The sequence below is a fragment of the Sprattus sprattus genome, assembly GCF_963457725.1.
Source record: "Sprattus sprattus genome assembly, chromosome: 17".
NCBI classification, from domain to species: domain Eukaryota; kingdom Metazoa; phylum Chordata; class Actinopteri; order Clupeiformes; family Clupeidae; genus Sprattus; species Sprattus sprattus.
This window is the reverse complement of record NC_137915.1, coordinates 10,936,790-10,954,967: the sequence shown is the minus strand read 5'-3', so window position 1 is coordinate 10,954,967 and position 18,178 is coordinate 10,936,790. Positions and strand designations below refer to the sequence as shown.

At 41.5% G+C, this 18,178-nt stretch overlaps 2 protein-coding genes across 3 annotated transcripts; one reads left to right on the top strand and one right to left on the bottom strand.

The window, feature by feature from the left end:
* Positions 1-432: 432 nt before the first annotated feature.
* On the top strand, positions 433-4,132 carry LOC308378280 (patched domain-containing protein 3-like; the record flags this gene model as incomplete). Its single annotated transcript, XM_080855142.1, is given in 5 exon segments — positions 433-1,146; positions 1,495-1,622; positions 1,751-1,896; positions 2,593-4,104; positions 4,107-4,132. Coding segments are annotated over 5 exon segments (2,505 nt in total). The 5' UTR covers positions 433-453.
* Positions 4,133-9,844: 5,712 nt separating this feature from the next.
* On the bottom strand, positions 9,845-15,313 carry LOC308378363 (arsenite methyltransferase-like). Of its 2 annotated transcripts, none has more exons than XM_080855251.1 (11): positions 15,177-15,313; positions 14,888-14,964; positions 14,615-14,748; positions 13,687-13,837; positions 13,461-13,597; positions 13,120-13,189; positions 12,525-12,606; positions 12,039-12,170; positions 11,562-11,704; positions 11,142-11,255; positions 9,845-10,863 (listed from the first exon to the last, which is right to left on the bottom strand). In XM_080855251.1, exons 2-11 carry the CDS (start codon positions 14,915-14,917, stop codon positions 10,717-10,719), a joined length of 1,140 nt encoding a protein of 379 aa, XP_080711377.1. In that variant the 5' UTR covers positions 14,918-14,964; positions 15,177-15,313; the 3' UTR covers positions 9,845-10,716. The 2 variants fall into 2 exon arrangements, with proteins under 2 accessions (XP_080711377.1, XP_080711378.1); XM_080855252.1 differs by having other exon boundaries at positions 14,888-14,961; positions 15,177-15,312.
* Between the last annotated feature and the right edge of the window lie 2,865 nt (positions 15,314-18,178).

Here is an 18,178-nt window from a genome sequence, read left to right as displayed (position 1 = left end):
TTTAAAACATTTGAACATGCTAACGGCTCAACACTGCAAGACAAGTTGCAAAGGGGCGTAAGGGGGAGATAGAGAGGACGAATGGGACCAGACAGCTTTTTTTTCATGTCCCCCCGAGGAATTACTCTTTGAATTTACTGTTTAATGCAATGGGATCTCCGCCCCGGATTAGGTTGACAACTTGCAGTCTACTGCAGTTTCTTGCCTCTGTTACCACCATTGCCTGGTCCTAAAAAAATACAGCATAATAAATGCCTTCCTAGCTTTCTGACAAACTCATATCAGAAAAATACAGAAGACGGTCTGTCCGTTACATTTTAGGTTTCGTAACGCCCACTCCACGCCCATTTCACTTGAAACCGAAAACGAAAGTGTTCTTATCAGTTTAACTGTGTGTACCACTCCCTGTGCTCAGGATAAGAATATTACGCATGCGGTGGTTAGAAACTCACAATGTTTACTTACAACACAAACTGTATTGAAAAGCCTGTCGCGACTGCCTTTCAAAAACTTGGACGCTGCATCGGTAAATATCCGTGGTTGTTTTTGATTCTTCCTCTACTGATATCTGGCGTTCTCGGAGGAGGATTTTACTTCCTCCACCAGAGAGAGGTACATGATATCGAAGACCAATTTACCCCGACAAACGGGCCAGCAAAGGAGGAGAGGGCTTTTGTCAGACAGCATTTTCCACACCGCGAAGAATTTTCTCGCATGAGGCTCTACACTGAAGGCGTCTACGCGTCGTTGATTATAGCTGTTAAGACTAATATACTCACAGTTAAGGCGTTTCAAGAAATAATTAAATTAGATGAGAGAGTGAAAAGTCTCAAGACTAGTACAAATAATACCTATGCAAACCTGTGTGCTAAGGAGAAAAGCAAATGTGCCTCGAACGAAGTTTTAGATATTGTAAACTACGATGCGAGCATCATTGAACATTTTACGCTAAATTATCCTTATCATGAGAGCTCATACTTGGGGACCGTTATAGGCGGCGTGAAATACAGACCAGAGACTAAGGAAATACAGACCGCCAATGCAATAAGACTGTTTTACTTCCTGCGAGAGTATAACGAAACTGAAACTGACGCCTGGCTGACTTTGTTTGTTGACACGTTCTCATCGGAGACAAATGCTAAACTGGTAAGTTCACCATCGTCGTATGTGCAATTTGTGTCTACATGATCATGATATGATGATACTCGTCACACGCACACGACATGTTAGGCCTACATAGTTTTAAAACGAATTATTGGGTAATTATTACCTATATGCCTACATTCTAAACATTGCTTTAATCATCTTAAAATGGAGCCTTAAACACATAATTAAACATGAACTATTCGAACAGGCACACACACACTGCATTATGGGGCAAACTAATACACACAAACACATGGAAGTGTAAACCCCCCATGCACGCTGCAGTATTCTGTAGCTCATTTGAAATGTGCCTGCAATGTGTCTGTTCCATAAATGTGTTTGTTGCAGGGCTCCATATCTGTTTTCACAACGCTGTCACGGGAAGAAGAGCTGAAAAAGAATTCCAAAAGTGCCACCAAGTTGTTTTCTATCACATATTTTTTGGCTATCAACATATCAATTATTTCTTGCCTAAGGTATGTCATCTGCCTATACAGCTTAAAGAATTTACTCAGATGATGCAAGAAATTAATTCCAGTTACCCTGGTCTTAACTGACTATGGTGGCTGATTGTGTGGGGTAACAATCTGTCACTGGTGTGCAGGTTGGACTGTGTGAGGAACAAGGTAACCGTTGCCACGTTGGGGGTGATTTCTGCAGGACTGGCTGTGCTGTCCAGTTTTGGACTGCTTCTGTATTGTGGGATGCCATTCGCAATGACTGTGGCAACCGCGCCCTTTCTGATTCTTGGTAAGATTCCACAGATTGTGATAGATGGATAACTTGTATCTCTCTTTCAAAGTGTCTGATGTGTAGACAAGACCATGGACCTATTTATCTGTAATATTCACTGAATTATCTGAGGGTCGAACACTATATATTTCAATTTGACCCAGAATTGGTGAAAAAAATAAATGGCAATATTTTCTGAATTCTAAATGACTGAATGCTATATTAGCAGTTGAAGGTAAATCTTTGGATTTTTTTTAACATGGGCCCTTTTTTGTCCTGTCTTTTAGGTCGAAATATTTACAATTTGGAATACAAATACAAATTACAATACAAATGCAAATTTAATCAAAATTGGTCCGGCACTGAGTTAGAAGCTGTAACCACAGAACAGCTATACAATGTATTCCTGTTATATTGTCAGACACGGTGATGTCATCTTGGGTCAGTAGGTTTTCTAGTGATGCACTTAGTTAAATATTCTCCTTCTAAACCGAAAGAGAAAAAAGGTCTCTCTCTGGCCGTCATCTTCAGTTGTTGATAATGACTCTTACTCCTGATATACATGTTCCTGTCCAGACAACATGGAAGCACACATTTATATCAGACAACTCAATGATGTTTCTTTTTAAATCATGGTCGATTTAATTATTATACAAACGTATTACACCAAACACATGACGTGAGGAATTTTGCTTTGCGAAACCCTCTCCATAGGTATTGGTGTGGATGACATGTTCATCATGATCAAATGCTGGCAGATGACGAGAGTTAATGACAAGGTAGAAGATCGCATGGCAGAGACGTACAGGGAGGCAGCTGTCTCCATCACCATCACCACTCTGACTGATGCCCTGGCCTTCTACATTGGCCTCTTGACACCTTTTCGCTCTGTTCAGTCCTTCTGCATGTACACCGGAACAGCCGTCCTCTTCTGCTACATCTACAACATCACGTTCTTTGGTGCCTGTCTGGCACTGAATGGAAAACGAGAGGCAAGCAACAGACACTGGCTGACATTCAGGAAGGTTGAAACTCCAAATGAAGACAAGAAGAGCAATGCCTGTTCAGTTGGTGGTGCTTATGATCCTGAGACGGGTGCAGAGGAAGATACGCCCATCAGTGTCTTCTTCAAAAAGTATTATGGACCATTTTTGACAAGGCGATGGACCAAGGTTGTTGTTATTTTACTCTATTTTGTATTTGTGGGTGTTAGCATATATGGTTGTTCTCAAATGAAGGAGGGTATTGATCTGAAAAATCTAGCTACAGATGACTCATACATACGTGAGTACTATGATAATGAGGATCACTATTTCAGGGAGTATGGCCCATTTGTTATGGTAGTCGTGAAAGATGCAACATTTCAGTATTGGAATGAAGCTGCAAGAAATAATCTAATGGCTTGTGTTAGAGAGTTTGAAAATTCAGACATGGTGGCCAAAAACATGACTATTTCATGGCTTGATTATTTTATTGCATATGCAAGTAAGGTAGGACTGGATTACTCACAGCAGAACAAATTCATGAAGTTTTTACCAAGTGCCCTAAAACTGCAAGGTTTCAGTGAAGATGTTCATATTCATAACGATACGATTGAAGCTTCCCGAATGTTTGTACCAACAGTTAACATCAGGACTTCAGTAGATGAGAAAAACATCTTGAATTTTTTTAGAGAGACCGCTAGTAAATGTAAGTCTAAGAATGGGGTAGACTTAATGGTGTACCACCCGGCATTCATCTACTTTGACCAGTATGCTGTCATTGTCAGCAATACAGTCCAGAACATCCTAGTGGCCACTGTTGCCATGCTTGTCATTTCCCTTATGTTGATTCCAAATCCGCTCTGTTCTCTGTGGGTGACCTTTGCCATTGCCTCTGTAATAGTGGGTGTAGCTGGTTTCATGGCTTTGTGGAATGTTAATCTAGACTCTGTCTCCATGATCAATTTAGTCATTTGTATAGGCTTTTCTGTGGACTTCTCTGCACATATTTCCTATGCTTTTGTTTCAAGCAAACAGGAGAACGCTGATGACAAAGCTATAGATGCTCTTCATAACCTTGGGTATCCAATAATCCAGGGAGCTTTATCCACAATTGCTGGTGTGATTGTCCTTTCAGCTGCAAATAGCTACATCTTCAGAACCTTCTTTAAGATCATGTTTCTGGTGATCTCATTTGGGGCACTTCATGGCATTGTGTTCATCCCAGTGTTTCTGACATTCTTTGGGATTTGTGGGAAAAGTGTAAGGACTGAAAATCCCGAACCCATCGGGTGCAATCCTGAACTTGTAAAAATGACGAAAAATGGAGAAAACTGTTAAAATTGGTTAGAAGAGGCAAACACTTCTCCATACGAGGAACAGGAGATGACATAACATGACATGGAAAAATATTGAATGTAAATTTGGCCTTTTCTTTTCATGTTGCTGATAACTATTCTAGTTCTGTATGTGTATTTGTCTGAGATATAACTATTTTGCTTTTTGGTTGTTCTTCTATGAAGAATTGCTTGGGTTCCTGAAAATAAGGCTTCATGACTTGTTATAATAAAGGCACTCTTGGATTGTAAAATGACAAATATCTGTGAAGTTGGTATGTTCTTGGAAGTCCTAAGGATGCCCACTGCTCCTGGGGTCCTGGAGGTATAGGGCAGAAAATGCAGAAGTCAAATTCATGGAGACATGGCCTGCGTGTGCGGGTGTGTCTTGTGTCGCCACCTAATATATGCACTTGTGTGTTGCTGTGTATCGTTGTGCAACAATAAAACTGACTGAATTCAGCCTGGTTTGTTTGTTTGTTTGTTAAACAGGGAAGTAGTAATGCAAACTCATCCTGAAATCCATTATTCCCATCAACTGAAGGATGTTTTGTCATATATCCAGATCACACAACCACTTCTGCAATTTCTGTTTTAAGTTATTTTTTACAACAGCCAAACCCCTAACTTTCACCCGAAAGATCATACCAAACAACCTAGTCTTATAACACAACAGATTTGAGCACCATTGCATATCTGGCAAAAACCCATACTTCAAGCACAACACATGTATATATACCAGGCATGAAGGTCTTATCAATGGTATTGATAGCCTTTAAAATGTATTCTCTAAGCTCTTCAACCTGTCCTGTGTTACTCATCGTGAAGTTGTACCACCTGCCTAAATTCTTCACTGGTCTCTCTGCCACAGAAGGAATGACCTTAAAGTCAATATTAAACCACCCTTCCACCAAATTGAACTTCCACTAATGAAAGATACACTGCTACATATGCAAGGCAATAAACACTTGGTTGTGTTAACTCATCAATACCTTCACCTTCATCTAAGTGTCTTTTACCTAGATATATACTTGACAATCTCCAGATCTGAAAAATAGAGATGATTTATTTGTGCTTGGGCTGTTGTCAGATGTCACAGATATGGCATATATGGGAGGATTTGGAGAGCATAGGGTGAGGGTTGTGACAAATGTCACAGACACAAGAGGGCTGACAAGTACTGTATGCCTGAGAAACAGAAGTATGAGCTGAGGAATCAAATAAAGCCTAAATCTCACTTCTCAGAGTAAACTAAGGAGATGTCTTTTTAGATTGTCTTTTCTTCTGGCCAAGCATAAGCAGTAATACAGATAATCAAGGTCAAAGTTCATGGGCCATTCTTCTGTCTGTTAAAAATCCAGACCTGGAGACTTCTAGGAACCCAGAGAAGTAGTGGCAGAAAGAGCGAGGGAGAAAATAGAGGAAGCTGTGTAAGCTTCCAGAAAAGAAGAGCAAGAAGATGGGGAGATTTCTTCTCACAAATCACAAGGTTTGCCCAATTTGCCCAAAAACTTTAGTTACTTCTGGGACTTTTAGAAGAAGACAACTACGAGAAACAGATGGCAAAGGAGACTGAGAAATGATAGCTTGAAGGAGTTACCGTATGCCCATTTTATCACAAGTTGATATGGTTCCTTGGGGTCTTAATGAAATATCATACTTTGGTCAAAATACCACAGGGATCATTTAAAATAGTACCCTCTTACTCTGTCTAAAACAGCCCTGATTTATCCAAATATACTGGAGGCCATCACTGTGAAGAGTGTGTTGCCACCTTGTGGCTCATTTAACACACTGCACAACTGTACAATTTACTTGCTGCATGTTCTATGTGGGTAACGCGGGACATTTGTTTTAACAGAATGAAACACGAATTGATATAAATCCTATCCTAAACAAACACTAAAAAAAGTTTCGTCCTGAGTTAGCTCCGGAAGCTTCCAGAATGAAGACCAAGAAGGCCTGAAGGGATTTATATTCCAATACTGATATATCACCACCAGCAGTCACCATTGAAAAATACAAGCACCAGCAGTTACCCTTGAGATGTTTAAGCAGTACTCACCTGCTTGACCTCTCAGATCACTGGAGAAAAATCTGCTTGTAAGACCTACTGTCAGATCTAACAATAAATAAAAGGTGAAGCAGATTTGCACAACAGCTCTAGAACCAACTGCCAGACATCACGGATGTTGGCGGTACCTGTAGCCAGTAAGTCCCAAGTGTTCATAGTTGACTTTAAAAATGACCTTTAAATTTCCATTTATCCCCTTTTACCTCCCCCCCTGTTCTTTAGAATATACCATTCCTCAAAGCTTCCTTCATTTGAAAAGCACTTTGAACAGCAAGGACACTACATGCACCAGCAGTCACCTTTCAGATACAGTTCAGCTAAACCTTTCAATCACTGGAGAAAAATCTGCTGGTAATACCAAATGTAAGTCGGAGCAGCTTTTCGCTATGATGTTCAGCTCTTGAACCAACTTCCAGATGACATCAAGGATGCTATCAGTAGACAGTAAGACCCAACAACTCAGATGCTTGCTGTAAGCGGATTAAAGGCACTCCGTTCTTCTTAAATTGACCTTGAAATTACAGTGTATGCCCATTCAGCTGATTTTTATTTCTCCATGTTCTTTAAAATACAGTCACTTCTCAAAGCTTCATTTATAAAGTTGACAGATGTGGTTGACAGAATATAATTGAAACAATGATGCAGGTTACTCACAAATAGACCATTTCATGGAGCATTTGCGTTGCTGGAATAAGCAATGGCAGCATGTTACACACATAAAACTTAAGGACAAAAGAAAGTAGACAATTGACAGAAGGTGGCTTCATAAACTTAGTTTGCCATAGAGAACCCAATAAAGAAGTTCTACCTCCTGAAGTTACATCCTGATTTACTCAAGTAATACTGTAATCAATTTGAGTCAACCTCCCTCAACAGCAGTACAAGAATTCATTGCTCTGCATGGATAGCCTGCCTTTCACCCATCAGTTCCATTCAGTTTTAGCAGGAGGTTAAAAGGGCATCAAGAAATTAAGGAGACAAAATTAGAGAAAATATTTTATTTTTTTAACCACAACGTAAAGTCCATTCTAGATATCCATTCAGGTTTGAGTTCAGGGCCTGAAAAGACAAGACAAAATGAGAAGAAAGACTCCCACTCACATGAAATACAGAATTTGAGTGAAAGTTAAACATATACCTCCATGGGCAAAGAGTCTACAGTTTGGCCAGTCTGGGCTTCATTTCCAGGAAAACTGGGGACAGGAGCAGGCTGAGCAGCATCCTCATTTGGAAGGAAGTCCAGTGGGATGTAGGTGGTTTGGGAAAAAACCCATTTGCCACGCACGTAACGATTAAAGGATTTAACCACGTAGCGTGTTTGAAAACCTGATGGCTCTGTGATCACAAGGTAGCGCTCTTGCCCTGATGAGGGACCCTCGGCATCACCACCATTATAATAGTTTTCTCCACTCACATCCATGGAGGAGCTGCCAAGACTACCTAAAGGGTTGGATTGAGTCTTTTGAGGCTGGGGCATCTGGGCCTGTGCCTGGGGCATCTTTTCTGCCTGGCCCACTGGGGCTGGGGGCATCTTGGCCCATGCTGGGGGCATGTGGGCCTTGGGCATCTTGGCATCCTGGCTCACTGGTGGCACCTTGGCCGCCTGGCTCACAGGAGCTTGGGGCATCTGGGACCATGCTGGGGGCATTTGCACCTGGGGCATCTTGGCTGCCTGCTTCACTGGGGCCGGTGGCATCTGGGCCCATGCTGGGGGCATCTTGACCTGCGCCTGGGGCATCTTGGCTGTCTGGCTCACTGGGGGCATCTGGACCCATGCTGGGGGCATCTGTACCTGGGGCATCTGGGCCTGCCTCTGGGGCATCTTGGTGGCCTGGCTCACTGGGGCCGGTGGCATCTGAGTCCATGCTGGGGGCATCTGCAGCTGGGGCATCTTGGCTCCTGCACACAAGCTACAAGGGGCCTGGGGCATCTTGGCTGCCTGGCTCACTGGGGGCATCTTGGCTGCCTGGCTCAATGAGGCTGGGGGCATCTTATCCTGAACATGTGCCAGGAACATAGATTTGGCCAACAACAGGAGCGTTTGTAGGTATCAAAGCAATTGCCGTGTTTCTCCAAGGGGAGAAAATTTTTTGGGGGGCCCATTTGAAATAATAACTACTTACTGGCCGAGAGTGAGGTCATGCAAGTAAATATCAGACAGAGGCCGTAACGTATGGACCGAGCGATAAGAATACTTATCAGACCGCAGACCGGCTAGAACGTCAATACGCGGCTGGCATGACTACCCATTAGCCAATCAGAATGCTCGTACTGTCGTTGCCATATAATAATAACTACTTACTGGCCGAGAGTGAGGTCATGCAGGTACATATCAGACAGAGGCCGTAACGTATCGACCGAGCGTAGCGAGGTTGATGCGGGGGGCCGAAGTCTGATATACCTGCATGGCCGAACGGTTGAGGTTAGTAAGTTGTTTATTATATGGCATTTAAGCTCTTTTCATTTTGAAAATAAATGGTAATTGTAAATAGAAAACATGTAGTTTTGTTCAGCTCTCAAGTCTTCTCACGACACAGTGTTTCAGGTGTTGCCTAGCAAACAATGACTTGCTAACTTCAATTTACAATGATCAATAGAAAACGGACAACAGTGCTCAGCTTTGGCTTTAATTTACAGTTAAACACAAGGTTTTCAAACTATAGTAGTCAAGTCTTCATCATCACTTTCAATAACACATTTTCGCTGCTTCTGAAGTCCTATAAAGTATTACCCGATATCAATATGTTCGCGAATTCTGTCAACTGTCATGTTACCACGACATTCACTGGTTTCCTGTTCTCAGATAATTTCATAATAGGAGTCCTGATTCTATCAATACATGCTCAGGGCTGTTGATATATCGCTAATTTTTAAGGATGTAATGTTTAGTACTTGGTACATGGTATCACTCATTTTTAAGATTGATGGGGTGTGTAATAAGAATACTTATCAGACTGCAGACCGGCTAGAACGTCAATGCGCGGCTGGCATGACTACCCATTATCCAATCAGAATGCTCGTACTGTCGTTGCCATATAATAAATCTTAATTATCAAATTATAAACACTGTATAATGGGCTGAAATGGAATGGAATTCACTATAATAATGTCAAATTAGGATTCACTAGCATCAACTGATTATAAACAACAACATTCTATAGGGACTGATATTATTGTTTCGAAATACTAGAGAGATATGTTAATCCAAAGAAAAGAGAGCTGTCGAAAGTTATTTCTTGCATTTCGAATCATTCGCTCATTCACACTTGCTCACTGGAGACAAAATAGCTAGCTAGCTAGCTAGCTTAGTGTTAACATAGCCCACTGCAATATTCCCTTTCATTTACCTTGAGTAAACCTAAATTTGAGCAGGTAACAATCGTTAACAACTACAGATAACAACTACAGCCATATTCTGTAACTACCTGTTCTTACAATTTCACTCCCTGCATCATTTACTTTGAGCTAAACTCCATGGCTATAATCCTGGCTGTCGTTGAAGAGACGTTAAGACGCAGACCGCTACGATTGACTGACACACAAACACATTGTTCAAATCATACGCTGGACGCTTTATTAGTATTTCTCCATGGGTTTAGTTATTGATCAGGCTATAATAAGATCACATTGGCTATGTAATCGCTGACAACCGGGACAATTTCACAGTGGTTGGTGTAAATCGGGACATTTTAGCGTCCCGACAGGTTTTTTCCGGGACTCGGGACACGCAACTCAAAATCGGGACTGTCCCGGTAAAACCGGGACGTCTGGACACCCTATGTAGGTAGGACCGGCCCTGAACAAACCTGACCAGCTCGCTCACTACTACATGAAGATGACGATAGTGAAATACATCTCCATAGAAAACATACCTGACCAGCGCTCTCACTACTTTGCTCAATGTGAATTAAGGCAATTCGCTTCTAACTAGATTTATTTCAGAAGCAGTAGCAATCATGTCAACATTCTGCAGCAAGAAAGACCTAACCACTACACATTTTAGGCAACAAGAGATTTGCTCAGAGTTCAATTCCACTAACAAAATAAGACAGCATTAGTTTAAAAAGACAGCTCTTCAATGAAATATACTGTGTGTATGACAGTGTTTGACATCATAAAACCCACTGGTCAGATTAAGGTCTTTGGGGTAACTGATATGACAGTCATAGCTGACTGGATCATGGTGATTATTTTTAGCTACCCAATATGCCCGACTATAACCAAATTCCATTTACATTTAATAGCTCAATTCATTGCATATAATTACAATTAATAGCACAGCAACTGCATTTGTGATCATACCAGAAGTATTTCTTCTGTTAAACACATCTTTGTATTACAACAGTGAGTTCAGCGAAAGGCCATGTGATTTCTATTATGTTCTACCACTCAGTCCTAGGCATTCAGGCAGTCCTGCTTAACAGTATGGCATCCACAGTGTTCCTCCTCACTGTCCACAGCCCCCAGCCGTCCCGCCCCCGTCACATGCTCCGCTGGGTGTCCCATCCGAGCCGCCCACGCCTCCTGTCTTAGAACACTGCTTTACGGAGGCCCCCAGTCTGTCAGCCAGTCGGAAAGGGCTGAGGTGGCAGTACTGCACACATACACACAGACAGGCACACACATCCAACAAACACACACACACACACACACACACACACACATATATATACACACACACAGACAGAGACACACACACACACACACACATACAGTTAATTAACTATTCAGCATCAACGCAATGGCACAGCTGACTTTCCTGGAAGCAAGCCCATAATAGGAGACTTAAAGTCACCCATTTCACAGATGCTAAGTAAAACGCTTGTTCTTGAAAACATGGACAGAACATAACAGCTGAAAATGTCTTTCTACCTTTAAGGGATTCTGATGAGGAGTGTCCAACATCTGGATGCTGAAGTCTGTAGAGAAGCGAGAACACTGCAGTACAGCGGCCATCTCTCCATCTACCTCCACTGCATGATTCGTCTAACGCATCATCAGAAGACCATTCACATTGACGTTAATAACACAAATCCCCATTTCTTTTCATCATTTGTATTATTGCTTTTGTGACAAAGTTTATTTATCACGTCACTAGTTCAATTGTTAATTCATTTACTCATTTTTGCGTTGCTGTTTGTGCTACACGGCTTGTATGAAGTGAAATGATAGATGCATGTCATTGGAATCTGAGGTATTAATAGTCACAGCAGTGTAGAGGATAGCATGACAACATATCAATGCTGCCCCTAGTTTGAGCCATGCTGACGGATCACGTTCAGGGTTCTATACTTTAAAGGTGTGGGAGGCATCAAAGTCCAACTGCTCTGCACAATCCAACACCGTTCCTTTGTATGTCACCAGGGCTTTCTTCTCCAAGGTGGTCTTGGGTAATTTAAAGAGACGGTATGTTCCAGATGCATATTTAACACCACCTGTGGATGGCAGTTTAAAATTAAACTCTAAGAGAGTTGTAAACACGTTATCTAAGATTATAATCACTGTCAATAACACCCTTACTCAATTAGAAAGTTCTACATCTGACAATAATAGCCACAAAGTTTGTAGATGTAACAACTTACTGATATGAATTAAAATGAAATAGACAACCTGTATCGACCACAGACATAGTTTATCAGTGAAAATAAGGGATTATGTGGAATAAGGGTGAATGAGTGAATGGTTCTTTAACCTACAACCGGTAAGTAGAGAAAGAGGGGAAAAGAGAGTCTTACAGGGTAGCACCTGTTGGTAAAAAAACTTAATTACCAGCTTTTTTTAGAGGTTGGCAGTTGTGCACCACAATGTGACTAGCAGCCACCAGGTAGGGAGTGCTGAAGCCTATCTCCTTCACCAGCGATATGAAATCCTGCCAGTAGAGGGAGCCGGCCATTCCTTCACCTACCATCCATTCAGAACCCAATGATTAGATATATCCAGACATGCTATTCATCTGTTTTGGTGTGAGAAATGAACCACACTGTCCTGTATCCTGTAGCCTAGATCTAGAATTGGGATCTGTCACGAAGGGAGAGCGTGGTCACTCCACCCGGACTCGAACCCGGGTCTACAGGGTGCCAAACATGCACTCTGACCGCAACGCCTACGAGCCAGGCTCGATGGCATGATAGTCAGAGCACATACTCATCTGAAGTGACGATCACATCGTCACAGGATCACTGAGCACATCTCCACTTATCTGTCCTCTTATAATCAGTGCTAATGCTAGTACCTAAGAAAGCATGAAGTATTTACCCCACAAAACAGGGTCTTCCTTGAAGGAGTCTGGCACAACTTCACTGGCGTACATATCACTGAAGTGGAATTCCCCTCCTTCCTAAAAGACAAATAATGTCATGACAAAATGATACAGCATGTAAATTAAGATTATACTAAATTGCATATATCTAAATATGTAACTGGGTTTTGTTTTCCTATAAGCTTCTGTAATAATCATCATGGTGAATTCCACAGAGCAGAATGGCTGACACTAGGCTGGTCCACTCTTTATGGTACATAGGGTCCCCATGCAAACGGGGTGCGGTTTGGATCATGTCGAATCAGCGGAAACCCCTTTAAGGTTTTATGGTTTTACATGGCTGATTTTTGATTTATTTAATCAAGACAAAATATATGTGTATATGATATTCCTCACACATGGCTAGATATACTTATGGCTTGGCAGCCTTGCTGAAGGTCAAACCAGACTGGACGTAATGTATGCAAGGCTGTAACATTTTAAAGGGACACTTTTTCTCTTTACTGTGTGTCCTCAGGTGGGAGCTGAAGTCCCATCTCCATATTTCCCCTTGACACATTGTGGAGTGAGGGGGGGTGGCGAACGGCTCACCTTGAGCACTCTGTAGGCTTCCATTAGCACGGTCTGCTTGTCAGGGCACAAGCATATCACACAGTTAGACCTGCACAGAGCATATAACACAGTTAGACCTGCATAAAGCACATCACACAGTTAAGACCTGCACAAAGAATATCACACAGATAGACCTGCCAGTTAGACCTGCATAAAGCATATCACACAGTTAGACCTGCATTAAGCCAGGAGCCTGCAGGAGTGTGCCTCACCACAAGCCACAGACAGTTCACATCTAATTTTTTTGTGTGACTACCGGTAGTCTTCTGTTCATGCACCACACTGAAACATAAAGGGACAGTGAAGATAGTCCAACCTACACCAGCACATCCAAAGAGTTGCTATGTATCCCAGCTTCATCAAGCTTCTCCAGATAGCCTTGAACAAAAACAGTGTTAGGTTTTCCGTAACCAAACTTCTCCTGGTGGTACTGAATAAACTTCTGCGAGGCAGAGATCTATTGGTGGAGAGAGATAGGAAGGTCACATAAACACATTTGACCATAGGGCCCATCCAAGTGCTTAGAAGCTTATTTTCTTTACGCACCAGTGATTCTGTCATGTCAATGCCAGTCACATGACCGTGTTCCCCAACAAGTTTGCTGAGGGTGTAGCAGTCCCGTCCCGAACCACTGCCCAGATCCAACACCTGACATCCCTCCAGTTTGTCTGGGAAGATCAGACCACAGCCAAAGAACCTGCAGCAACCCCAACAGCATATTAATGAATGTTTGTCCAATCTATGCCACAGGTAAAGAGTGACCTTCATTTTCAAATGATCTTGGGGTCATTTACGGTGCGAACCCATGACAGCATAATCATATGTTTCCAACGCTTTGAATGGGCATGGTGTAGCGTGTGGAAATAGCATAACAGACTGGACTAGTGAGCGAATTAGCAGGCTAGCCAGTTAGTAGGCTATCTAGTCACTTGTCTTCATATCAAAACTGTCATTCTGTTCAAATAAGCCCAGGATTATCCATCATTTGTTTTTCTTTCAGTCATTATTCTTTAAATATTTAATTGGTGTGAAGGTGGATAGGCCTGGTCAATCCTGTAGTTCTTCAATGGGAACAAATCCTTTCTCCTTAAGACTTTTGTGTAAAGAGAGATGAATATTTGTTTTTTAAATGAATTTGATCTGTTATGTGATTTTAAAATGTATAAGACCCAAAATTCTGACAACAGCAAATGATTATGCATGATCAGTCATCATTATGATTACTACATAACTACACAACTACTACTGCTATCATAATAACTTTATTATAATGCATCATTTATATGAATTACAAAAATCTTAAAATAAGGTAAATATAACCGTATTTCTGCCATGATTTGCAATTTCATAAATTACAACTACAAATGAGCTAATATGTGGCATGTATAAAACATGTATTACTATAATGAAGTAACTCCACAAAACACTAGTCGATGATCAATAGCAGCTTCCCCAGGGGTGAGGGTAGGGTTACCTTTCGCACACCTCGGGGTGAACTAGTTTTAAGGCCTCACAGGCGCTCTTCCGCATTGGCCGTGAAGGCATGGAGCAGGACGCGGCATTCGTCTGGAGATCTGCAGACGTTTCCAAGCGCGAGCCATAATAGTTCTGTGGGAAGTCGGTGGGGCGCATAAGCTTCATTTGCGGAAACTTTTTGCGGTAGATTGTGTGGTATGGCACGATGTCTTTGTGGCCTGCCATGCATGGTATACAGAAATATATACAACAGATGTGCACTGTAGCCTACCTTGACATTTTCGTGCACTTGCGACGCCATATTCCGTTCTTTGAGTGTGTAACTTTGTTGGCCTTTGTTGATTACTGCTGCAGAGAAAACACATGACAAATGTAAGCATTGCATCTACCAACAACGGGCACAAAACAAACACAATTCTATTAAACCAGGATAACGTTAGCTTCAATCAAAAGGATATGATACTATTTCAAGATATTTCAGTTCGGTATGTGGGTAAGTCAGCTAACAAGGTCAGGAGTTTGATAATCGTTCCGCTCGTTTTACGATAGCATTACAATACCTTGGCTAAGAGTGTGACGTCGACGTGTGCGCGATTTAAATGTTTTAAACGAAGATAATCAATGATTGGTTTGATCCTTACTTCAGCCTCTTGAAAGACCGGGTAGGCTATAACAAGTTCGCCGTAGTCACCCAACGGATAATTTCCGGTGTTGTGGTGTAATTCCAGTCTAACTAGTGATTTACGTGTGGCTGTAACAGCGTTTACCAACTTCGCTACAGATGCGTCAGCTGATTCCTGGGAAATTAAGTTCAAGTTCAAAGTTGTCATTGCCACAAAGAGACAGACAGTGTTGTGCACGTTCACACCTCACATGAACTCGTTCAAAGTTCAGTTCATACAAGTAAATATGAATCGTTCACGTTCATAGTTCACCATTTCAATTCTGAACTCGTTCATAGTTCAGTTCATTTCAGTTCATTTAAAAAAAATAAAATAATAATTGCTCATTTTCCAGGAGGACATAGTTTGCACAGAAAGGTGCGAATTTTACTGTCGGAAACTTTATCAGGTACACAGCCCTGTTGTAGGCTACCATTTAAATAATGAATTATACAGGGAACTAACGGTAAGAATGCAAACCTCTTAAGCAATGATATGCGACTGGCTTAATCTAAGATAGACAAGAACATGTTCACTAAATGAATGACCGCTCAAAAGTTAGCAAAGGTAAACCCTGTAACACTCGTATTTGTACATTAGCAGTTTATGCTAAGCGACTTCACGACCATCCTGCTAGATTAATTAAGTGACAGTGCTCGTTACAATTATGAGCAAGCTAAACTATAACAAACACGTAATGACAAGGTAGGCTACAAAGTCAAACTTACGTATAGGCTACATGGACGCACACAACTTCAACAAAGTGCAACGTTCAACTAGAAAATGCATTTCCTGAAGGAAATACCAGTGCATGAAATGCAAAAGTTAGGAAAGGAAGAAGAAAAGAAAGAAGAGTGGAAGAAGGAAAGAAGAGTGTAGAAAGGAGAGAAGAGAGGATGAAGGAAAGAAGAGTGAAAGAAGAAAAGAAAGAAGAGTGAAGAAAGGAAAGAAGAGTGAAAGAAGGAAATAACAGTTGAAGGAAAGAAGAGTGAAAGAAGGAAAGAAGAAAGGAGAGTGAAGAAAGAAAAGAAAAGTGAAAGAAGGAAAGAAGAGTGGAAGAAGGAAAGAAGAGTGAACAAGAGTGAAAGAGATAAAGAGAGTGAAAATTTTGAAAAAAGGAGATAAAAATGGAGTGAAGAAGAGAGATTGAGTGTGAGAGAAAATAGACTGAGATGGATAGAGAGAAAGATGGAGAGAAAAAAAAGTAGAGAATGGAAGGTGTCTTAATGTTCCTAGTTACAGTTAAATTGAGAGGGACAGAGAAGAGGTTCCTTGGATTTGGCGCAGGTGTCAGTGAAGCACAGGTGCAAGCCAATTGCTGTGCTATTTAAAGGGGGCCTCATTCCATGAGGAGAGGATGGAAGAGCCATGTGAGAGGCGTGAAAAAGAAAAAGAACACTTACCTGCTGTGAGGTTAAGTGAATGCTGTATTTAGACACGTTTTACGATTGTTTCTAGATTGATGTATGTTTATTTATTTTCTGCACATGTTAGGGGTTGATGAAGAGATTCCCCTGTGTAAATAAACAAGTTTATATTAAGCCTCCATCTCCTGCATCGTGTTTTTTCCTGACTTCACCACCGATTCCAGTCGCCCACATCCCAAAACGTGGGGTGGCTGCCTCGGTCCCTTACACAGGAGTTGAGATTCTTTTATTCATTCAATTATTTAAACTAAAAATCCAGACCTGGAGACTTCTAGGAACCCAGAGAAGTAGTGGCAGAAAGAGCGAGGGAGAAAATAGAGGAAGCTGTGTAAGCTTCCAGAAAAGAAGAGCAAGAAGATGTGGAGATTTCTTCTCACAAATCACAAGGTTTGCCCAATTTGCCCAAAAACTTTAGTTACTTCTGGGACTTATAGAAGAAGACAACTTCGAGAAACAGATGGCAAAGGAGACTGAGAAATGATAGCTTGAAGGAGTTATCGTATGCCCATTTTATCACAAGCTGATATGGTTCCTTGGGGTCTTAATGAAATATCATACTTTGGTCAAAATACCACAGGGATCATTTAAAATAGTACCCTTTTACCCTGTCTAAAACAGCCCTGATTTATCCAAATATACTGGAGGCCATCACTGTGCAGAGTGTATTGCCACCTTGTGGCTCATTTAACACACTGCTCAACTGTACAATTTACTTGCTGCATGTTCTATGTGGGTAATGCGGGACATTCATTTTAACAGAATGAAACACGAATGGATATAAACTCTATCCTAAACAAATACTAAAAAAAAGTTTCGTCCTGAGTTAGCTCTGGAAGCTTCCAGAATGAAGAGCAAGAAGGCCTGAAGGGATTTATATTCCAATATAGACATACCACCAGCAGTCACCATTGACAATACAAGCACCAGCAGTCACCCTTGAGATGTTTCAGCAGTACTCACCTGCTTGACCTCAGATCACTGGAGAAAAATCTGCTTGTAAGACCTACTGTCAGATCTAACAATAAATAAAAGGTGAAGCAGTTTTACACCATGATGAACAGCTCTAGAACCAACTTCCAGACGACATCAAGGATGTAGCTAGTAAGTCCCAAGTGTTCTTAGATACTTGCTGTAAGCTGATGGAATGCACTCTATTGACTTTAAAAATGACCTTGAAATGACTGTTTAGCCCCTTTTACCTCCCCCCTGTTCTTTAGAATATACCATTTCTCAAAGCTTCTTCATTTGAAAAGCACTTTGAACAGCAAGGACACGACATGCATCAGCAGTGCCCTTTCAGATACAGTTCAGCTAAACCTCTCAATCACTGGAGAAAAATCTGCTAGTAATACCAAAGGTAAGGTGGAGCAGCCTTACGCTATGATGTTCAGCTCTTGAACCAACTTCCAGATGACATCAAGGATGCCATCAGTAGCCAGTAAGACCCAACAACTCAGATGCTTGCTGTAAGCT